At 45.6% G+C, this 23,663-nt stretch overlaps 1 protein-coding gene across 3 annotated transcripts in view; it reads left to right on the top strand.

Annotated features, from left to right (window-relative positions):
• Positions 1–23,663, top strand: part of RUFY1 (RUN and FYVE domain containing 1) — a 66,233-nt gene that overhangs the window by 17,022 nt on the left and 25,548 nt on the right. For 2 of the 3 annotated variants that reach the window (XM_032335308.1, XM_032335307.1), the window contains exons 5-11: positions 714–837; positions 9,362–9,423; positions 11,868–11,933; positions 14,520–14,589; positions 16,933–17,034; positions 17,847–17,963; positions 19,008–19,175. In XM_032335308.1, coding sequence (XP_032191199.1) covers positions 714–837; positions 9,362–9,423; positions 11,868–11,933; positions 14,520–14,589; positions 16,933–17,034; positions 17,847–17,963; positions 19,008–19,175 — 709 coding nt within the window. Of the gene's footprint in view, positions 1–713; positions 838–9,361; positions 9,424–11,867; positions 11,934–14,519; positions 14,590–16,932; positions 17,035–17,846; positions 17,964–19,007; positions 19,176–19,260; positions 19,822–23,663 lie in introns of those variants that run through there. The other variant, XM_032335310.1, reaches the window with a different exon arrangement.

The following is a 23,663-nucleotide window of genomic DNA, read 5'->3' as shown; positions in this document are numbered from 1 at the left end:
GTTGTGCTCACAAGTGCGCTACCATCTGTCGCCACACAAAGTTCTGACAGTACCATTGGCTGTATTCCCCGTTCTGTACCTTTCATCTGCATGACCTCATACCCTAATTCTTAAGTCACGGAGTTCTCGTGCATACACACACACACACACACACAGAGTGGGTAAATGAGCACATCCTTGGTGACCAGGAGCAGTAGTAGATGGGGAATGGAGTCCCCCTGCGAAGGGCGGACGCGACTGGGAGGTAAGGAAGTAAACGAGCCAGTGTGGCTCCGCGGGACACAGGGAAGAAGGAGGGGTTTTATTCTTGGAAGTGAGGGGCTGTGGGATTCCCACTTCCTGCTGGCATAGTAGTACACTGCAGTGTGGAAGAAGGCGCCAGTGGGGACAGGCAGGGCAGAGTGATGGTTAGAAGCACGGGAGCCAAGAGGAGATGGGGGGGATGAGGTCCGGGGTCTAGACAGAGGAGTCAGCCTTGGACTAGAGGCGGGAGGAGCGCATCCTCAACCACAGGAAGAGAAGAGGGGCCAGAGAAAAAAGAGCAGCACTTGAAGCGGGGACAAGAAGTGGCACCAGAGAGTTGCTGGGTACCTGGTGAAGCTGGCAGCCTGGCCCATCCACTGAGGGGTGAAAGGGGAGGGCGGGTTGGGGAGAAGGCGTGGTGAACCTCCCTTCCTGACCAGCCGGCCACCTGTTGTGTCAATCTGTTGCAGTGAGTTCTATGAGCCCGAAGCATTAATGATGGAGGAAGAAGGGATGGTGATTGTCGGTCTGCTGGTGGGACTCAATGTTCTTGATGCCAATCTCTGCTTGAAAGGTGAAGACTTGGATTCTCAGGTAGGATGGGAGTCTTGGCTCTCGGTGGAATTCCTTCTCTGGGCCTGGGATTTTACACAGGTCTGTGTATGCGTGGCCAACCTTCTTGGGGGCAGATGGCAGAGGGTGTTTGCTCCAGGGCTGTGCCGGGTGTTGTGCTGGGGTGGGGTCCGGGCCAGGGCACGGAGACCTACTAAGTTAGAGGCCAGCCTCAGTTTTCAGGCCATTCATACCATGCTAACGGCCATGCTTTTGTCCCTGGAGCTTTGAGAAGCTGTTAGAGGTTTTTAAGCAGTGTGCCGGCATAATCAGGCCCGGGTTTGAAAAAGAGCAATCTAGCAACAATCCAGGAGATGAATTAGACATGGCCAAGAGTGGAGACATCAAAAACATGGAGCAGACAAGTCCCCAAGGTTGGGTGTGGACCAGAGGATAGAGTTGGGAGAGGCTGGGGAAGGGAGTAGGTGCAGGGGGCATGAAATGAAAGCAGGCAGCAAGGAGCAGAGCAGGACCGCTCTCCTTTCTACCTGCCCAGGAGTGGGTGACCAGGACTGAGGCCTAAACTCCTAGCGGCAGGGACAGTGAGTGAGTGGTGGGGGAGACACATGTAGCTATGGCTGGGCCACTGCCCGGCCTTCTTCCTGCCGCAAGTTAAAATTCAGATCCGTAGAATCTAAAGCTTCCCCTAATCCCTCTGTACCCAAGCCACTCCTTCCTATTTTTCCCCCAATGGTTTTGTTTTTGCATGTTGAAATGTTTCAAAAAATACAGAGAAGTGTTTTTGAAAAGAACCAGCGGCTCAGAATCCTAGTCCTCAAGAGACAGCTGAATGATTTAATGTTACATTTTGATACCTATCCTTTCAACACATGAATAAAGGTGTGTGTGTGGGGGGGGGTTTTAGAGGTATTTGGATCTTTCTTTCTTTCTTTCAACCAAAAAATATGATTATTCCAGGCACACCCATTTTGTAATTTTTTATTTGACACTGTGTCCCACGTGGCTCTCAATGTCAGGAGAGATATGTGCTATTTAAACTTTTTTTTTTTTTTTTAAGATTTTATTTATTTGTTAGAGAGAGAGATACAGAGTGCAAGCACAGGCAGACAGAGTGGCAGGCTAGAGGCAGAGGGAGAAGCAGGCTCCCTGCCGAGCAAGGAGCCCGATGTGGGACTCGATCCCAGAACGCTGGGATCATGACCTGAGCCAAAGGCAGCCGCTTAACCAACTGAGCCACCCAGGCGTCCCGAGATATGTGCTATTTAAATGGCTACACAGTAGAAGCATACTTTAGAGAGACTGTGTGTGGCTTGCGTTTCAGACCACTGCAATTAATCACATATCTCAGTAGAGTGAGTCATGATCTCCTTTGGTTTCCCAGTGCATATAAAAGTTATGTTTACACCATACTGTAGCCTATCAAGTGTGGGATAGCATCATATCTTTTAAAAAAATCAATGTTTAAATAAATAATAAAAATAAATTAAGCTAAGTAAATTAAACAAAAAGTCAATGTAAAGTGTTTTTTAAAGATTCTATTTATTTATTTGAGGGAGTACAAGCAGGGTAGAAGGTCAGAGGAAGAGGAAGAAGCAGAATCCCTGCAGAGCAGGGAGCCCAAAGCAGGGCTCAATACCAGGACCCGGGATCATGACCTGAGCTGAAGACAGACACTTAACTGACTGAGCCATCCAGGTGCCCCATATCTTAATTTTAAATTACTTTCTTGCTAAAAAAATTCTAACCATCATCTGAGCTTCCAGTGAAAGTCCTAATGAATGATCACAGATCATCATAACAAATGTAGTAACAGGAAAAGTTTGAAATCCAAACTTTTGGTGATGACCAAAATGTGACACAGAGGGGAGAAAATGCTGTTCGGAAAACGGTGCTATTCAACACATGGCTGCCACAGACCTACCCCTTGTAAACATGCAGTGTCTAGGAAGTGCAGTAAAGCAAAAGGTAATAAAACAATGTATGCCTGGATTCATTTGATGAGCGTACCATCATTTATTTAACCAGGGCTGTATTAACGGAGGTTGATTCCGTATTACAACAGTACTATAAACATCCTCATGCCTCTTTGCACTGTTGTCCATTAATTTCCTTAGGATAAATTATGGAATTTCTGTGTTAAAGTAAACATCCTACATCAGTGTGACGATGTTATGATGAGCACCTTGATCTTTTTCAACCTCACAGACCAAAACAGCTTCTCTCAAATTTTCATATTTTTAAAGCATGTTTAGTTTTGGTGGTTTGTTTTGTTTTGTTTTTTGTTTGAAGATTCATCTTAGAAAGAGAGAGTGTGCATGCATTGGAGGAGAGGGAGAGAATCTCAAGTAGACTCCCCACTGAGCGTGGAGCCCCACGTGGGGCTGGACCTCACAACCCTGAGATCGTGACTTGAGCCGAAATCAAGAGTCAGTTGAAGGGTGTCAGTTAAGCATCTGCCTTCAGTCATGATCTCAGGGTCCTGGGATCAAGCCCTGTGTTGGACTCTCCATTCAATGAGGAGTCTGCTTTTCCCCTTCTCTCTCTACCATTCCCTCTGTTCATGTGAGTACATACATGTGTGCTCTCTCTCAAATAAAATATTTTTTTTTATTTAATTTTAAAAAGTCACTTAACTAATTGAGCCACCTAGGCGCCCCTATTTATTTTTTAAAGTAGGCTTCATGCCCAACATGGGGCTTTAACTCAAGATCTTAGGATCAAGAGTCACATGCTCTACCATCTGATTTAGCCAGGTGCCCCACCAGATTTACTTTTTGAAAACTCTGGAGGTCAAGTATTTTTTGCATGTTTTATTTGCCATTGGTGGTTCCATTTTTGTGACTCCCCCTTCCTGTTCCTCCCATTTTTCTGAGTCTTCCATTTTTTCTACTTTATTATAGATTAATAAAGAATATAATTTATTATAGATTCTACTTTATTATAGATTAATGATATTAACTGTCAGAATTTTGGTTCAATTTTTTTTCTGATTTCTTCCAGCTGTTTTCCCTGCAAGGAAAGAAAGGGCTTTTTTGCAGTCAAATTTATTTCTTTTCCCCAAAGATTGTTTTTACATAATCTCTGCTCCAACCATGGGGCTGGAACTCAGAGCCCTGAGATCAAGAGTTACATGCTCTACTGACTGGGCCAGCAGTCACATTTAATGGACTTTTTCTTCTTTCTTTCTTTCTTTCTTTCTTTCTTTCTTTTTTTTTTTTCAAAGATTTTATTTATTTATTTGAGAGAGAATGAGAGCGAGAGAGCATGAGAGAGGAGAAAGTGAGAGGGAGAAGCAGACTCCCCAAGTAGCTGGGAGCCCGATGCGGGACTTGACCCTGGAAGTCTGGGATCGTGACCTGAGCCAAAGGCAGTCGCTCAACCAACTGAGCCACCCAGGTGCCCCTAATGGGCTTTTTCTTTATCCCTTCTAAGGTACTGTGCTTAGAAAGTCCTTCCCCATCTAAAAATTAACCTACTTTTTAAAATCAACTGTATTTTTTACATTTAAGTAATGCCTGTCATTTATTTTGACATAGTGTGAAATGGGAGTCTGGGTTTCATTTACAAACACTAAACCAGTTTTCTCAGTATCATGTATCAAGTACATTTTTCTACTAATCTGAGATTTCACCTTTATTATGTGTGAACTATCCCTAATCCACTGAGGTTTATTTCTAAATTCAAAGGCCTAGTCTCTGAATCTCTTTATCTTATGTCAGTAACAGTCCTTTTTTGTGTTTAAGATTTTATTTATTTATTTGACAGAGGGAGTAAACACAAGCACAGGGGGAGGGGGAGGGCAGAGGGAGAGGATGCCCCACTGAGCAGGGAGCCTGACTCGGGGCTGGATCCCAGGACCCTGACGTCAGAACTTGAGCTGAAGGCAGACACTTGACCGAACCACCTACCCTTCCCTGTAGTGTTATTTATTGTTAATTACCATCATTTAAGAGACAGTCTGAGGAAACCTAGGAAAAGTCCTCTGAAATGACAGTTGTCAGCTGTTTCATTCATTTTTTAGTTTAGTTTTTTTTTTTTTTTAAGATTTTATTTATTTATTAGATCACAAGTAGGCAGAGAGAGCGGGGGAGCAGGCTCCCCGCTGAGCAGAGAGCCCAGTGCAGGGCTCGATCCCAGGATCCTGGGATCATGACCTGAGCCGAAGGCAGAGGCTTTAACCCACTGAGCCACCGAGGCACTCCTCATTTTTTAGTTTTAAATAGAATTTCCATATGTTAGGGCACCTGGGTGGCTCAGTGGGTTAAAGCCTCTGCCTTCGGCTCAGGTCATGATCCCGGCATCCTGGGATCGAGCCCCACATCGGGCTCTCTGTTTGGCAGGGAGCCTGCTCCCCCCGCGTCCCCCCCCGCTCCGCCTGCCTCTCTGCCTACTTGTGATCTCTGTGAAATAAATAAAGTCTTAAAAAAAAGAATTTCCATATGTGTGTCTGTGCTCAGGGTAGAGTTTTTTTTTTTTTTTAATTCTAGTAGACATGTAGCATTATATTAGTTTCAGGTGGACAGTGTAGTGACTCGAGGCTTCTGTACATTTCCGTGCTCTGTTCTTCAGCTCAGTGCCTCTCATATGCCACCAGGAGGTGTGAAGGCTTGCTGCTGGTGTCTGAGGGATCCTCTTATGTTTAGAAAGTACTGTTCCAGTCTAATTTATTTCCTGTTTTTATTAAAAATGAGCATGCAGTGCCATCACATACCCTTTTTTGGGCGTCTTTTGAAACATCTTATCTTTTATCCCATAAATATAATGGAATTCATACATAGGTTTGTGATATTACCTGTTGTGATATTATCTCTGCATTCCTAAAATAAACCCAAAGTGGCCATCGCGCATTATTCTTCTAGCATACGCCTAGATTTCACAGGTCTTTGTCCCTTCACGGTGTCAGAATTGTGTTAATCTCATAAAATAAGGCGGCTAATGTTCTTTTCTTGTTTTCTGTAACTTTATTAGAGCAGGAATTTTTTTTTTTTTTTTTTTTTGAAGGTTTCTTCCTGGTATGACCTCTTCAGCTTTATGCTTTTCTTTTGGTCATAGTTTTTTGGGTTTTTTTTTGTTTTTTTAAAGATTTTATTTATTTATTTGACAGACGGAGATCACAAGTAGGCAGAGAAGCAGGCAGAGAGGAGGAAGCAGGCTCCCTGCCAAGCAGAGAGCCCGATGCGGGACTCGATCCCAGGACTCCGAGATCACAACCTGAGCAGAAGGCAGAGGCTTTAACCCACTGAGCCACCCAGGCGCCCTGGTCATAGTTCTTTGACCACTTTAATTTTTTACTTAGCTCTTGGTATGTGTACTGGTTTCCTATGGCTTGGAATGATTCTTTAGTCACATATTTTTCCAAAAGTCATTTATTTCATTCAGATCTATTAGTTATATGAGAGTATTCCTTTATAGCGTCTTAAAATCTCACTTTCTCATTTGCAATATTGTGTACTTGCCAGTAAATACCAATCATACTTGATAGAGATTTGTCTGTTGTGTTGAGTTTGAAGAATCAGCCCTTGCTTTTATTGATCACTTTTGCTTTGGGAGAAGGGCTTTATTTGCTTTTTGATCCATTAATGTCTATTTGAGTGTTAACTCTCTCTCCTTTCCTTCTTTCTTTCTTTTTTCTTTTTTAAGCTTTTATTTATTTGACAGAGAGAGAGAACATGAGCAGCGGGGAGGATTAAGGGGAGAGGGAGAAGCAGACTCCCCGCTGAGCAAGGATCCTGATGCGGGACTCGATCCCAGGACCCTGGAATCATGACCTGAACCAAAGTTAGATTTTAACCGACTGAGACACCCTAGCATCCCTCTCTTTCTTTCTATTGTTGGGTGTGTGTGCTTTTTTGCAGTTGAAAATGTATTTCTTTTTTATTTAATTTTATTATTTAGGGTTTTTTTTTTGTTGTTGTTGTTGTTTTAAAGATTTTTATTTATTTATTTGACAGAGAGAGATCACAAGCAGGCAGAGAGGCAGGCAGAGAGAGAGGAGGAAGCAGGCTCCCTGCTGAGCAGAGAGCCTGATGCGGGGCTCGATCCCAGGACTCTTGAGACTACAACCTGAGCGGAAGGCAGAGGCTTAACCCACTGAGCCACCCAGGCGCCCCTTATTTAGTTTTTTTTTAATTTTATTTTTGAGTAATCTCTACACCCAGTATGGGGTTTGAACTCACAACCCAAGATCAAGAGTTGTTTGCTCCGCCCACTGAGCCAGCTAGGTGGCCTTTATTTCTTTTTATTATTAATTTTATTGCAAAAGAAATGTGCGCTTGTTGAAAAAAGTTTATATAGAAGCATATCAAATGAAAAGTAAAATTCAAACTCCTTTCTCCCTTCCCCTGTCAATCTCACTCATCCCCACAGAGAACGGTAAAAACCGAAGGGAAAGTCTTTCTAGAACCAGTTCTCCTTTTTTCTCTGCATTTATGTTTACATAGGTTTTGTTTCAAAGTGAATCATTTCTTGCTCCTATTTCTGGGTAAGGAATCCCCAGCCCGGTAACCAGCAGTCATCACTGTATCTCTGGCTGGGAGTTGACTGGGCTGAAAGAGGCAGGCACTTCTTGACTGAGGGCTCTGTGATTGCAGTCGGGTTTGTGACAGGGCAGCAACCACTGAGGCTTCCTGTCTTGCTTTTCTGTCTTCTGGGCTGAGAAGGGACTCAGTGAGCTGGGACTGGAACAGCAGAGCCCTCTCAGGCACCTCTGTCCTCATATGGTCTTCTCCACTTGGTCTCCAGGGTGGTCAGAATTCCTCTGTGGAAGCTCAGAGGTATATACCCCTATAGGGAGAGCCAGGAAGAAGCTTGTGTTGCCTTCATTAATGTGGCTGCAGAAATCATGGCCACGTTTCTGACACTTTTGACTGAAGACAGACACTGAGGCTGCCCAGGTTCAAGCATCGGAAATATAGATTGGTAGGAGGTACGACAGAGAAGTTATAGAAGCCCTCCCACGTAGCTCTAGCTTTAACATAAATGGTATTACTATAGGGATGCCTGGGTGGCTGAGTCGGTTGAACATCTGACTCCTGGTTTCAGCTCAGGTCATGATCTCAGGGTCGTGGAATCAAGCCCTACTTGGGCTTCGTGCTCAGCACGGAGTCTGCTTGAGATTCTCTCCCATGCGCACGTGTTCTCTCTCTTAACTAAATAAATCTTTTTTTTTTTTTTTTTAATGGTGTTATGGCGCACCTGGGTGGCTCAGTCGGTTAAGCGTCTGCCTTCAGCTCAGGTCATGATCCCAGGATCCTAAGATCAAGCCCCACATTCCATCAGGCTCCTTGCTCAGCAGGGAGTCTGCTTCTCCCTCTCTCTGCCTTTCCCCCATTCGTCCTTATGCTCTCTCTCAAATAAATAAAATCTTCTTTAAAAATTAAAATAAAAAATGGTGTTACTATAAAGAGTTAATGCTGTACCTATCACTCTAGGACTTAACATTTTCTCCTGAAGCATTCTTCATGTCACTATACATCCCTCCATGGCGTTCTTTTTTACGGTTGTGTAAGGATCTGTGGTAGGGCTCTTACATGAATGAAAAGTAGCTACTGATGGACCCAGTTTTCCCATTTTTCAAATAAGAGTGGTTTCATTTACTCACACTGGAGTGGACAGTGGCAGACCAGGCTCTCATTCTCTCCAAGTGCTTTATTTCTGGACAAAGCCCTTAGCATCCAGATGGAGGGGTTTGGTTCCTCCCTTGTTCTCCACAGCAGCAGAGAATGTCCCCTGGAAAATGAAATAGGACCATTTCACCCACAATTTAGGGATGGAAGGAGGCAGGATATCAATTAAGGTTACCTACCACTTTGGTCTAGCAACCCAGGCCTCTTTTTTGTTGTTATTGTTATTGATCTTTGTTAGCAACTTGATTGTCGAATAAATACAAAAAACTAACGTTGACAAGGGAGGAAAACTTCAGAAAATTCCCTTAAATTCTGATTTTTTAAAAAATGTATTTATTGGGGCTCCTAGGTGGCTCAGTGGGTAAAGCCTCTGCCTTCTGCTCAGGTCATGGTCTCAGGGTCCTGGGATCGAGCCCCACATCAGGCTCTCAGCTCAGCGGGGAGCCTGCTTCTCCTTTCTCTGCCTACCTCTCTGCCTACCTGTGATCTCTGTCTGTCAAATAAATAAATAAATAAAAATGTGTTTATTTGTTTAGAGAGCAGGAGGGGCAGAGAGAGAGAGAGAGACTCTCAAGCAGACTCCCTGCTGAGCATGGAGCCTAGTGCAGGGCTCAATCCCGCCCTGAGATCATGACCTGAGCCAAAATCAAGAGTCGGTTGCCTAACCGACTGAGCCACACTGATGCACTCCCCTCCCCCAAATTCTGGTTTTTTAATATGTTTTTATGCTAGAAGGGGGTAGGGTTATTTTTCTCTTGGTTTGTGGGTTCCATCGATTGCTTTTATAGAGCAGGTTAGGCCAACTAGATGTTTGTAGGAAAGAGACAGGAACGTAAATACCCTGAATTTTAAAGATAAAAGGTTTGTGGAGAATGTGACAAGTCTCTCTTATTTAAACTTGTACTTTTCATGTCATTCAGGTTGGCGTGATTGATTTTTCCCTCTACCTTAAGGATGTGCAGGAGCTTGATGGTGGCAAAGAGTAAGTACCGCCCTGTGTGCTGCTGCTCTTCATGGTTTCGTGAAATTCTGCAGACAAGGCTACATTGGCGTTGGCTTTGTGTGCCATTTTCATTCTCATCGGGTGTCTTAGTTACAGAAGTAATACAGTAATATTCCCTCGTGCAAGGAACTGAGCTCTGCACAATAGAGAAGACAAGTGAAATGTGCCCATTCACATCCCCCCTTCACTGCCCTGCCTGCCCCTCCCTCAGTGGAGAGACCCTGCTCAGGTCTCCTCCGACGGCTTTTCCAAACGCTGCAGACATATCTGTTGGTTGTATAACTTGCCTTATGGTTTGTTTGAATATAAGTGGGACAGTACTATTATATAGACATAAGTTCCCTTGGGACTTGTTCTTTGATCCTGGTGTCTCAGATGTCTCCTCATGCCACCCATAGCTCTCCTTCATGCTGGTTAACAAGAACATTCTTTTAAAGGAGGTTTTCTGGGACAGAAGAGAAGTAAACAAAGCAAACACTGTGTATAAAATGCTGCCATTTGAGTTATGATAAAGAATATACATCCATATTTACATGCTGTACTTCCCCGCACATGGACTCTTCTAGAGTAGCATATGGACCGGCTAACATGGGCTGCCTGGCGGGGAAGAGACTGGGAGGCAGGCATGGGGGGTAGTTTCTCTGTAAGCCTTTGGGTTGTGTTTGAATATTTTACCACGTATCTTTCAAATGTGTTCTGAGAAGGGTTCTCACGGTCGTGTGCCCTAGCAGCACACCATATCTGTCAGTGGGAACCCCATTAATGTTTCAGGGGTACATGGATTCACCCAGTTGAGACTTAAACAAAAATAGATTCTTGGGGCATCTGGCTGGCTCAGTCAGTAGAGCATGCAACTCGGTCTCAGGGTTGCAAGTTTGAGCCCCAGGTTGGGTATAAAATTACTTTAAAATAAAATTTATATATACCTATATATTAATGTAAAGAAATGGAAATAAACTGATTAATCAGTAAGGGGATAATTGAATAAATTATGGAACATTCAAAATATTCCACTCTGTGATATATTATGCAGACAGAACAAATTTCACCTACTGGATATAGTAGACTTCAAGGGATTTCCACAAGGTATTCCTGAGTGAGAAAAGTATGATACTGACAGGTGTATACAGTTGACCCCTGAACAACACGGGTTCAAACTGCATAAGTCTACTTATACAGATTTTTTTTTGCAATAAATACAATACAGTACTTTAAATGTGTTTTCCTTCTGATTTTCTCTCTGTCTTTTTTTTTTTTTTAAGATTTATTTACTTATTTTAGAGAAGGGGAGGAGGGGCAGAAGGAGAGGGAGAGAGAGAGAATCTCAAGCAGACTCTGCATGGAGCACGGAGCCTGGCGTGGGGCTCGGTCTCTCAAACTTGAGATCAGACCTGAGCCTAAACCAAGAATCGGCTGCTTAACCAGCTGTGCCATCCAGGTCCCCCCAACCTTATGATTTTCTTTAACTTATTTCTTTGTAAGACTAAAGTATATAATATATATAACACTCGAAATACGTGTTGATTACCTAATTGGTAAGGCTTCCAGTCAATAGTAGGCTATTAGTAAAGTTTCTAAGGAGTCAGAAGTTAACGTGCAGTTTTTCAACTGCATATAAGGGTTAGGGCCCTAACCTTTGCATTATTCAAGGGTCAACCGTATATCATGTTTGTAGACAAACCTAAGAAATCCCTAATATATTTTTATGTTTCAGTTACATACCCTAACTATACGTAGGTACCTATGTGTATGACACACAGGGATATTAGGACCATATGTATATAGGCTCAGCAGACTATTCACGTGGGTTACCTGCACACCTATGTGAAGGGCAGAACAGGTAAAAGAAACAACTGACCATTCTGAACAATCCAGCACCTGTGACATGCACCTGTGTGAACATACATATATATGTAAAGAAGCTGGGGTTTGGAGGAAAGTGTAACTTCAAAATGTAGAAGTTTGGGGGGTTTTTTGTTTGTTTATTTTTAAGCCAGACTGGTCAGCTTTATGTGTTAAAAGGGCTCTGGTGTGCTTTCTTGAGCCACCCACTTTCCCTTCAGCATGACGGGCCGCTTCATCGGCCACCTCGAGGGAGGGCACCTTGTGCCAGATGACTTTCTCTCCTTTTCCCAGGTGCCCAGCCTGCCAGAGAAGGAGGGGGTCTGCCAGAGGTCTGCTCATGTTTGTGCATCTCCCAAGACCCTGGCTGCTGTCCCTGCCACACCCCAACCCTTGGCCAGCTTTGCTCTCTATTTATTCCGGGATTGGGAGCAGGCAGACGTTATTATGGAGGTCTGACTGTCCCTAGGTTTCCTGATGACTTTGGTACTCCTTCAAGGTGATCAGCGTGTTGGGGGATGGTTACAAAGTATTAGCCACAAATAAAAGGAATGTCTCTCTTTTTATGCTCTTTTTAAAAGGCATGAAAGAATTACTGATGTCCTTGATCAAAAAAATTACGTGGAAGAACTTAACCGGCACTTAAGGTAGGACTCACTCCTTTCTCCAGTGTTACAGTTCGGTCTCAATACACAATAATTGTTTCATGGAACATTTCTCAACTGCCATATATTCATTACTGATGCTTTTGCCAAACCAAGAAAGAAGGTTATCACACTCTGTACGCAGAGTGGGGAAGTATTTCTCGATAAGGAGCTTTGGGAATTCTTGGGTTCTTTGTTTTATGTGGTTAGACAATGTAGAAAGCAACCAAATTATACCTTGAATCTCAACCCCTCACCCCTCAGCCACCTGGTTGGAAGTCACAGCCACGGGAAGCCCTGTTCCAGCTGGCAGTCAACACACATCCCTCTGGGGTGCCAGGGCAGGATAAAAGGGTTGAAAAAACCTTCAGGGCTAGACTTTTGATGATAATTTGGTAGCAAAAAGCAGGCGTCTTGTACTTTGATTTTTTTTCATTTTAATTGGAAAGCTGCTGCTGTGTTTCCTGAAGCACTAGCCAATGGCGGTGGTGGTGGTGGGGATCGGGCAGATTCTCATTCAGGGGTTTGGGAGACCTGTTGTTCTCTGTGTCTCTGAATCCCCTCTGAGGGTGTGTGGTACATGTTGGCCCCGCTTCACAGGAGTGGCCCCTCTGGCCCCAAGCGCCAGTGAGACAGCTGAAGGAGCTGGCACAGTGTTGCCATACGGGGAGACTGCTCCAGGTTCTCCTTAGGTGTGATGTTGGCTGCTGTTGTGAGACATTCTTGATAGATTCTTATTTATTGAGCATTTTTATAAGGAACAGGTGTCAGATTTTATCGAGTGCCCTCTGCTTCATTGAGGCAATCATGACTTTTATCCCTTAACCTGTTGATGGGATGTATTTATTAGTAGAAATCTTCATATTGAGCCATTTCTATATCACAGGGATAAACCCTACTTGATTGTAGTTGTATTTTGTTTTACTTTTTAAAGATTTTTTTCATTTGAGAGAGAGCATGAGCAGGGGGAAGGGCAAAGGGAGAGGGAGAAATGGACACCTGGCTGAGCAGGACTTGATCCCAGGACCCTGGGGCCCTGACCTGAGCTGGAGGTAGACATTTAACCATATGAGCCACCCAAGCGCACCCTGAATTATAGACTTAATAATCATTTTTTAATATGTAAACTGATCTAATTGTTCTCCGGTTTATTCCTCTCCATTGTGGTGTCAGGGTTAAGCAGCTTCAGAAAATGAATTAGTTCTGGTTCATGAGCATTCTTTGCTCCTTGAAAACATGAAGCTTGGGATGCCTAGCTGGCTCAGTCGGTGGAAGATGGGACTCTCGATCCCAGGGTTTTGAGTTCAAGCTCTTTGTTGGGCGTAGGAATTACTAAAAAAAAAGGAAAGAAAATGTGAAGCTCAAAGCCTTTGTTGAGGCAGTACTTTGCTTTTCAGCTTTTCAATTTTTCCTAAGTTGTTTAGATTTTTTCCTTCTGAGGATCTCTCTCTTTTGGTCATCTATATTTTCTAAGAAATGTATAAATTTTAGTGACATTTTCTAAGTTAGATAGTTGGAATAGAACTGAAAGTGGTATACTTTCAAAATTTGTAGTTCTCAAGGAGCCTGTGTGGCTCAGTTGGTTAAGCATCTGATGCCTATCTTGGATCAAGTCTCAATCTCAAGTCCTGACTTCAAGCCCCACACTGGGTTTCACCCTGGGTGTGGCACCCACTTAAAACAAAAACAAAAACCTTGTAATTACCTCCATATCTTTTGTGTTCCCTTTTTCTGCTTTGTGTCATTGTATAATTTTCTCACCGTGCTGCCATTCCCCACCCATCCACCCCTAGCAATCCTTGAACCTTGGTTCACAAGTCTCCGGGGGTTTGTTTCTTTGTCCTTGCCTCAGTGGCAAAAGGCACCAGTTAGGGGCAGCAGGGCCTGGAACGAGACCACCTAGGTTCAGATCCCGCTGCCCCACCAGTGGGGAATGAACATGAGTGAGTTTTCCAATGTAAAGTTATGGTTTCATCAGCTATGAAACAGGTAACAGTGAGAGTTACTCACAGAATTATGGGGAGGGTCACATGAGTTGATGCACTGAAATGCTTAAAACAAACAGGGCCTGGCACATGGTCCAGAGAGGAAGTTACTATGCTTGTTATTGTTGCCATTGTTTTTATTGTTTATCAAATTTACATCAGTTTGACATGGTTTTCAGTAGGAAGGTAGTACAGATTACTTAGAGCATTTGAAAAATGAAGCAAAGTATAAAAACAATTTAAAAACCTCATTTGATCCTATAACCCCAGAGTACCAATATCTTGTTACAGATAATGATCTAGATAAATGACCACTGGCACATTTTGGTTCCCATCTATCCTGTTAGGGAAAAAAAAAACTGTTTCCTTTCCAACTGGCTAAAAAAGAAATGGATAGCATATTTTGGGGGAAAGACATTGAAGCCTTTTCAGTAAATGTATACACACACACACATACATACATATTTAGAATTCTTGTCTCAGTTCATTGGAGACCCTCGGCTTTCCATCCACTGCACAGGAAACCTAGGAATCTGTTATTGTTCACAGGCTGGGGAGACAACCTTTATAAGCTCACTGTTACTTAATGTGTTGTTTTCTCTAGCTGCACAGTTGGGGATCTTCAAAGCAAGATAGATGGCTTGGAAAAGACGAATTCAAAACTTCAAGAAGAGGTTTGTAACTTTCTGAAGTTCTTAGAACAGAGTGGCCCGAGGTGCAGAGATGGTATGGTTGGTGTATCTGACCAGAGCTTCTCGCTGGTCAGAATGGGATTGCTAAGCTCGGGTTGAGCTGCACGGGGGGTCAGTGTTCTCAGAGTTCTGCATCCTCAGAATGTCTGTGTTCAGCCCTGCCGGCGCTTCCCATAGCCAAGGCAGCCAATCATGAGCCAGTTCTAAGTGACTTAGGTTTCACCACTGCACAGTGCACCCGGGGAAGACCAGGCCTCCTTGGGAAAGCCCAGCTCCTAAGGTGAAGATGCTTTTCTCTTCCTCTTTACCCACCTTCCTCTAATGTAGTCTGTCCCCCTGCTGCCCAGAAGGCACAGACCGTTATGAGGTAAAAGTAACCCTCGCCCACCCCTTCTGTGTTTCGGCCTCTCAGGAGTATGGAACCAGTCTCCCCACAGTGTGGTCTTTCTCTGCTTTCTCACTAGGAAGAGAGAGAATGAAAGGACAGGAAGAAGGAGGGCTGAGGCCGAGGAAGAAAGCTTGCTGCCAGCTGCCCGGCAGTCTCCTTGGTGGACACATCTTGTCTCCTGTTAGCAGGAGGGGGGTTGCTCAGCCTTTCTGAGGCTTTCCACAGGTAGCGGTCCCTGGCTGCTCGGGCCTCCCCACCAGGTCTCCCTGGGGAGGAAGAGGGCTGTGATAGGGGCCAAGGCGTGACCCCCCCCCACCTCGGTGTGGAGGCAGGTTACGGCCAAAAGAGAGACAGAGCATGCTTTTGTATGGAGGGCCCAGTTTAAGTCTCACTTTAAACTGACTGCTCTCTCCCACGGGGCCAGCCCGGAAAAGCTTTAAGGAGAGGAGGTCAGATTTGTGTGAGAGAAGGAAATTCAGAGGTGACCTTCATAGATGGGCTTCCCGGGAGCAGCTTCACCACACTTAGAATTAGAGGACCCACGTTTCCCTGGGGTGGGTGGGCCTCTGGGCCTCAGTTTAGGTAGGCAGGTCTTTGGACTCAACAGTTCTCATCTCCAGATTGGATGATAACCCATACCTCACAGTGCTGTAGAAATTAGATTAGTATTCTGTAAATTTGCCTAATACAACACTTGGCGTGTGGAGACATCAGTTGATTTTAGATCAAACAGATTGATTCTTTGCTCTCCCTGGCTAGGTGGCATACTTTCAGTGAAGGTCTAATTTTAGCTTTTGAAACTAAACAACTGGGTTATTTTTTTCTTCAAAGGCCAACCGTTTTAATAGAAAACCTGCTTTAGAGAAAAGTCCCTCTTCAGGGTGTGCTCTCCGTCTTCAGAGAGCGGATGGGAATTAGCATCTGCCTGCTTCTTCCCCTTGTAGCAACTAGCACATCCTAGAGCCATGAAGTTCCTTATTTGGGTGCAGCAGTTCATGGTTAGAAGCCCCAGTCATGGGTTCCTAGACCTCTTTGACTTAGATGCTTTTGAGGAAGGTGAGCAAGGAGTTGGGTGCTTCAGGCCCTCCCCCACTTTGGTGAGTGATGCCAAGAGCACCGCCAAGTGTCCCTCTTCTTTCCCCTTCCCCAGCCTGCCCTTCTCTCGCCAGGCTGTGTTGGGAGGCTGGATAAGGAGAGGTTGGTGGGTGTGCTCACGCCTCTGCCTGCCTCTCCCTAGGCATCCTGTTCCAATACACTTTGCCCTAAACTATGGGAACGAACTCAAGGACAGGAAGAGGCTCTCCAGGGCCTGTCTTCTGATTCCTCCCCCAGAAGGCTTTCACTCTCCCTTCGGGGATCAAATATCCTTTTGCTTAATGGCTGGCAAAACTGAAAAGAACCAAGAATCAGAACAAAAGCCCACAATCCCTTTGCTAAGTGAGAGCTACTGTGACCACTTTCATCATTGGTGTTTATGTAGGCCCCAAATTTTCCTAGGCGTTTTTCACCTAGGGGATTTTTTTTTTTTTTTTTTTTTTAATTAGAGGTGAGAACACCCTCCATAACCCACGTTTTTCCCCTCCCGCTGTTCTTCCCTAAGTATGTTCTCTGGTCGTTAAAAGCTTCTGCAGACATTCTAGGAACTACGTGTTCGTCTGATGCCCCCACTGCCATTCCTTAAACCACTTCTCCAGGGTTGGACATTCAAGCGTCTGTCAGTTTGTGTCCGCGAATGTTTGCCTTGAACTAGTTTGCTCTCGTGTTTTCAAAACTATGTCCGTGCGTTACCTATTCAAAACCCAGAACTGAAACGAGAAACAAGGTATCAGATACGTGGAAATCCATCGTCACCGGCGAAGGTGCCGGACGTCAGCTTTTAAATTTGAGCGGTAAGAGTAGTGCTGATGTCGAGAAACATAAACATCTTTCTTTACCAGCTTTCAGCTGCGACAGACCGGATCTGTTCGCTTCAAGAAGAGCAGCAACAATTGAGAGAACAAAACGAGTTAATTCGCGAAAGAAGTGAGAAGAGCGTGGAGGTGAGACGAGACACTGGCCTCACTGCGGGGGCGGCGGGGGGGCACCACGCACGCACGCACGTAGGACGCACGCACGCACGCACGTAGGCCGCACGCAGGCACGCTCGCGCGTATGCGTCCCTGATGGACCTCGAGCCCCCTGCGCGGCAGTGACGCAGGCCGCACGTAGTGCACAGCTGCGGCGTTTGGTGCCGCTGCATCCGCCCTCCCCATCGCGGGTCACCGGGGCCACTGTGGGATGCCACCCCGGGCGCCGCAGATGCTTGCACCTCCCTGCGATAGAGAACCCCTTTCCTGTGCTGCAGAGCTGCTGGCCGGCAGCTGTCCTACCTGATGACCTGAGAGCACGGAGAGACCGTATCTGGTTCATCTCCAAATCCCCCGGTGCTGAAGAACGTGCCGGGTAAGGAAAGTCTGCGCTGAATGGGGGCCTTTCCTACTGAGAACAACAGCTCTGCTTTAAAGAAAATTAAATAGAAATTGTTTTCCGAATCCAGCTTTCAAAAGTCTGGTGACTTGCTTCCGTCTTTCAAGCTCAAAGGTATTTTTGGAATATCTTTTAACCTTTTTCTATTATGCCTAAAAAATAGAAATTATCCTACATCTTTAAAAATTGTGACATTGAAAATATTTTTTTTTCTCTTAGTTTAAGTAGGCTCCATGCCCAGGGTGGGGCTTTGAACTCATGACCCTGAGATGAAGGGTCATGAACACTCTACGACTGAGACAGCTGGGCATCCCAGTGGTATATTTTAAAATAGTTTGTAGTTAGCTCACTTCCATAAACAAACCATTCCTTTTGTTATCCACAGATAACAAAACAAGACACGAAAGTTGAGCTGGAAACTTACAAGCAAACTCGGCAAGGTCTGGATGAAATGTATAGCGATGTGTGGAAGCAGCTAAAAGAAGAGAAGAAAGTCCGTTTGGTGAGTATGCAGGACAGAGTGTGTTGAGAAGGTATTCCCTGGTAGCCCGCCAGGTTCTTTGTTGGTGTGTTTCAAACACGTTCCCTGATCTACTTTTAAAAACAAATGCGTTTTGGGGGGCATCTGGGTGGTTCACTGTTAAGTGCTTGCCTTCAGTTCAGGTCATGATATCAGAGTCCTGGGATGGAATCCCTCATCAGTCTTCCTGCTCAGCTGGGAGCCTGCTTCTCCCTCTTCCTCTCATACTCTCCCTGCTTGTGTTCTCACCCTGTCAGATAAATAAAATCTTTTTAAAAAAAAATTTTTTTTAAAGGGTTACTACTAAGCCCTGAGTTTTTTCCATCTCTATAAACCTTTGTCAGGGTTCACCATGAGATCAGATTCATGGTTGCTTTGCCAGTACAACTTCCTCACCCACAACCTCTGGTCTTTTTCTTTCTACCCAGTCTGCATGCCAGTGACCGTGTTTTGGGTTTTTTTTGTGTTAAGTAGGCTCTACATCCATCGTAGAGCTTGAACTTAAACCCTGAGATCAAGAGTCGAGGGTGCCAGCCAGGCACCCAGGCACCCCAGCCAGTGTTTTTTTTATTAGACCCAGCTTTTGGGCCTGCTTTGTTTCTTTGCTTCTTTGCACCAATGTGGAGACGTGTCCTGAGTTATCCAAGATGGAACTGGTTCAATATGGTCACACCCCTGTTGCCATAATCTAGCATCCCATTCCAAAAACTCATATGGCAGTGTCACATTGCTGAGCAGACATTCTTTCAGTCTCCGCGTTCTGGTCTTCAGGCTTAAAGAACATGGTTGCTGCAGTGTGAGGCTGAGTGCCACCTACCAGCTTTCTGACACACAGAGCCAGTATTCATTATACAATGAGAAAAAGGGAAAAACTTAATCTAGTCCTTTCCAGACAAACTCTGCTGAATCTTGCTAACCTATTCTGACTTCGGTTTTTTATTTCTGGCACTGCCCAGGATACAGCCCCAGGTAAACACATCTCTGCGGCTGTTTCAGTAATACTTTCCTTATTAATACCTTCTTAAGGAACTAGAAAAAGAACTGGAGTTACAGATTGGAATGAAGACAGAAATGGAAATTGCCATGAAGCTGCTCGAAAAGGACACCCATGAGAAGCAGGACACCCTGGTCGCCCTCCGCCAGCAGCTGGAAGAAGTCAAAGCGATTAATTTACAGATGTTCCACAAAGTTCAGGTGGGAGTTAGCTTTGTGTCCCACAGCCTGGTTTCCTGCTGCTTGTTGCAGGCTGCCTCTCAGTCTGTCCCCATTCTTCCTTCAGGAGAAAGAGGACACATCTGTGAGGCACTCACATGAGGCAGGCCTAGACCCTAGGCCCTAGGCCCTGTCACACGTTCCTGTGCTTATTTTATTTGAGCCTCCCAGCAGTCTACGAGAAAAATGTATAACATGGGGGAAATGTAAGTAACGAGGCAGAACCCCCTGACTGCATCACATGCTGGGGCTGGCCCAGCCCCTAAGTAGAGCTGACAACGCAACTGTGCCTTCTGAATCCAAACCCAGTCTCGACTTATTGTTCCCTTCGCTGTCTCCCCAGTGTCTGTCGCCTCTGCTTCAGTGACTAACTCCCTGCCCCCAGGGGTTGGAGAAATGGAGTATGGAGTGATATAAGTTAGTATTGTCTTTTCAAACTTTGCTGTGACACTCATCTTGCCGAGTCTCCAGCCGCACAGCTTGCCGTGTCTCCTGTCATGTTGGAGTGGTCCAGGGGAGCTAGCCCAGAAAGAAACGGTCATGCCACAGTTTGAAGCTAACATCTGAGGTCACATACCTTGGGCACCTGGGTGGCTCAGTTATTTAAGTGTCAGCCTTCAGCTCAAATCAGGGTCCTGGGATCGAGTTCCCCATCGGGGCTCTCTGCTCAGTGGGGAGTCTGCTTCTCCCTCTCCCTCTCCCCCTCCCCCTGCTCCTGTGTGCGCTCTCTCCCAGTCTCCATCATGAAGAAAAATATTTAAAATAAAAATCGCAAAGCTTTCTTGCCAAGAAGCTATGGCAGCACCCAAGACCTTCTCAAAACTTTTCTTCTTTTGAAATTCTGTTTTCTGTTTTTAATGCCCAGACTATCCTACTTCCTCTTCCTTAGCTGTCATGCATCTGTGTGAGAAATGGTGTGAGGGCGGACACGCGTGTTCTTTTGTCCGGCTGTTTTTAAACTGTTGTGTAACCGACATTATCATAATAGCAGCAGTTAGAAATTAAAGTGTAGGGAGAAAGTGGAAAATAGCCTCACTGTTTTCCTTCCCAACACATTCTTTTTTTTAATTTGTTCGTGTTTTCTTCTGCTTTGGGTCCATCTATAAACGTAATTTTTTTTTTTTTTAAGATTTTATTTATTTATTTGACAGAGAGAGATCACAAACAGGCAGAGAGGCAGGCAGAGAGAAAGGAGGAAGCAGGCTCCCTGCTGAGCAGAGAGCCTGATGTGGAGCTCAATCCCTGAGATCATGACCTGAGCCGAAGGCAGCGGCTTAACCCACTGAGCCACCCAGGTGCCCTGTAAACGTAATCTTAATGCATGTTAGGGGAAGCCATCCTGCCATAATAATTTAGTCGACCCTAAAACAGAGCATTCCAGACCAGCACTTTTCCTCCCCACGGTCCCTCAGGGACCCAGGCCACTCTGATCAATGCCATTCTTGCCAGTGGAAGGGGAGAGAAAAACAAAAGTCCAGAGGCAGGATTTCCTCCCAGACAGTGAGAGAGAAGTTAAACACATTACGTTCGATTCCACAGCAAAGGGCGACGTGAGGCGGCATGGCCAGGTGTGGCGGCGAGAGGAGCCTGGGGCTGGCGTTTCTGGGCTGCCAGCCCAACGAAGGGGAACATATGGGTTAATAGACGGGGTTGTCGCTACCCCATCAGCCCCACCGATCTCCTAGAAGTCCGGTTCAGTCCCGGAGTTGTCATTGTCCGCAGTCCCTGCGTGCTGGGCAGCACTCTAAGGCCTGTTTAAACCACAAGAGCAACTGTCTTTCATGTTAACCCATCCCGCCCAGCATAAAATGGGGGAGACAAAACAGGATTGCCAAATGCCTGTTTGCAAAGGGAAACGAGGGACACGCAAGGCAGACCCCAGCCGGCCATGGCACTCACTACGTCTCTGGGCAGGAGCCATGAAGGCTAGCCAAGGCGCCAGAGGCGTTAGCCTCTCTGACTACCCTTCCTCTGTGGATTGAAGAACTTGTCTGCGGACTTCCATGGTCCCTGAGAGGTCTGCCGTCCCCATGGCCTTGGGAAGCGGGCTCTTGGGGTTGGGGACTTCCTGGTGGGAGCATGGCTGTTGTGGCCAGCTCCTTCCTGGTGTCAGTTTGCTGACCTGGAGATTTTCTTAAGGATCAAAAGGTTGCAGATGTTCTTCAGGCCTGACTGATTTTATTTGACAATGCGGTCCCCTCGGTCATTGTGTGTGTGTGTGTGTTTGTCCTTGGTCTGTGTGTCAGTGCCCACAGTTCACTGTCCCATTTACTAAACGCAGTTCTCGTGCCTGCCTCAGCCTCTCCCACCCACCCCCTCACATCAGTGGCCAGCCAGCTGCTCAGCAGCCCGCAGAGGGCTTTCCCGCACCCCTGACCTCTGCTGCAGGATGCCTGGGGCCTCCGGGGCTCACTTGCCAGTTTCTCTCACTTCCTTCTGGGCGCAGAAGCAGCAGGTGGCTTCCCTAACCTGGTCAGGCCCCTGCCCTTGCACTCTGCTCCTGTGCCCACAGCCCCCTCGGTCACGGCCCCCACAGCAGCACTCCGGCTCTTTACAGCCATAGCCCCCGGGGCCCTGGTGTGGTTGGTGTGGTTCCAAATCCAGTCTTGGGCAAGTAATTCTGCTTATTGTTCGCCATGATTGTCACCCCTGCTCTGACGGTGCCCAGCCCTGGACTGCCTAGTCCTTGCTACATACAGGACTTTTCTTGGCACAGGGGCTTCAAGAGTGCCCCTCAGTGTGGGGCCCAATGTCATAAAACACCCCTTGTTTTTTTTTTCTCCTCATGCCTGCTCCCATCCTTGTTCCTCTGGGCCCATGTTGTAAAGTGTTTATTTTTGTATGGATATTTGTCATTCCAAAATGCGTATCATCTTGGTCTTGTGCATGGCTCTCTTCTCTTTCTTTTTTCCCCCTCAGAGGTCCGCATAGCCGGGGGTGTACCTGGTTTGGGCTTCAAAATGGTTAGTCCTGGGGTTTGGGGTCATCCCTCCCCTGTGGGGGACACTGTTCCTGCCACTCCACCAGCACACAGCACAAACACCCCCGTGGCGGCTGGTTTACACATCCTCCCGCACCTCCCCGGGGATTCAGGAGAGTCTCTCTGTCAGACAGAAGCTGGAGTACCTGCTGGACAGACCCTCCTTTTGTGTCGTTGATTTGTGGAAGCCCAGCCACTTCTCTTTCCGGGAGGGCTGCACCAGCACACGCTGCCCCCTTCAGTGCTGTCTGCTGACATCTGTATTCTGAGTGCGCTTGTTTTATGTGCACTGGTTGGCCTAGTGAGTGTCAGCAACATCCCTTCGTATGTTTGTTAGCCTTCTGTGTTTCCTGTTCTTGCCTGTTCATATTTTTGTTCTCTTTTTTTTTTTTTTTAAAGGTTTTATTTGTTTATTAGAGAAAGCACAAGCAGCAGGAGAGGGAGAAGCAGACTCCCCGCTAAGCAGGGAGCCCGATACAGGTCTCCATTCCAGGACCCTGATACCATGACCCCAGCTGAAGGCAGACGCTTAACCAGCTGAGCCACCCAGGCCCGCCGTCCTTGTTTTCTTTTTTAAATTGAAGTACAGTTGGCATTAGTTGCGGGTGTACAACATTAGTGAATCCAGTTCTGTTACACAGAGCTCATCACAATAAGTGCAGGCACCATCGGTCACCATACAATGTGATTACAGTATTGTTGACTTTATTACCTATGCTATATTTTTCATTCCTGTGACTGACTTAATTTTTAAGTGGAAATTTTACGTCCTAATCCCCTTCACCTATTTCTTCCATCTGCTGCCGCTCTAGTTTGTTCTCTCTATTCTTGAGTCTTTTTCTGGTTTGCTTTGTGTTCTGGATTTCACATATAAGTGAAATCAGATAGTTTTTGTCTTTCACTTTGTGACTTATTTCACTTAGCATGTTACCCTCTAGATCCATCGGTGTCATTGCCAATGGCAAGATCCCATTCTTTTCTGTGGCTAAGTAATACTCCATTGTGTGTATACCCCACATCTTCTTTATCCATTCATCTGTCGATAGACACTTGGGCTGCTTCCATATCTTGGCCCTTTGGAAATAATGCTGTAGTAAATATAGGGGTGCACATATCTTTTTGAATTCATATTTTCACTTGCTTCAGTGAAATTACTGGATCATAAAATATTTCTATTTTTACTTTTTTTTTTTAAGGAACCTCCAGTCTATTTTCCACAGTGGCTGCACCAATGTACATTCCCCCCAACTGTGCAATGAGACAGGCACAAGAACTGTGTTTAATAAATGAAGCAATAAACTGGTCACATGGGTTGAGGGGAGATAAGCCAGAGACAATGACTGAGGGAACTTTATTATCAAAGAATCCATGAGTCAGGCCGGAAGAAACCTGTGACTGATCCTTAATGCAGCCTCCAGGCCAGCAAACTGAGACCATGTCTTCTACCAGCACTTGTTATTTCCTGTCTTTCCCACACTAGCGTTTGTCAC

The sequence above is a fragment of the Mustela erminea genome, chromosome 3 (assembly GCF_009829155.1).
Source record: "Mustela erminea isolate mMusErm1 chromosome 3, mMusErm1.Pri, whole genome shotgun sequence".
In the NCBI taxonomy this organism is placed as follows: Eukaryota; Metazoa; Chordata; class Mammalia; order Carnivora; family Mustelidae; genus Mustela; species Mustela erminea.
Note: the sequence above shows the minus strand (reverse complement) of the source record. Positions and strands in the feature narration are given on the sequence as shown.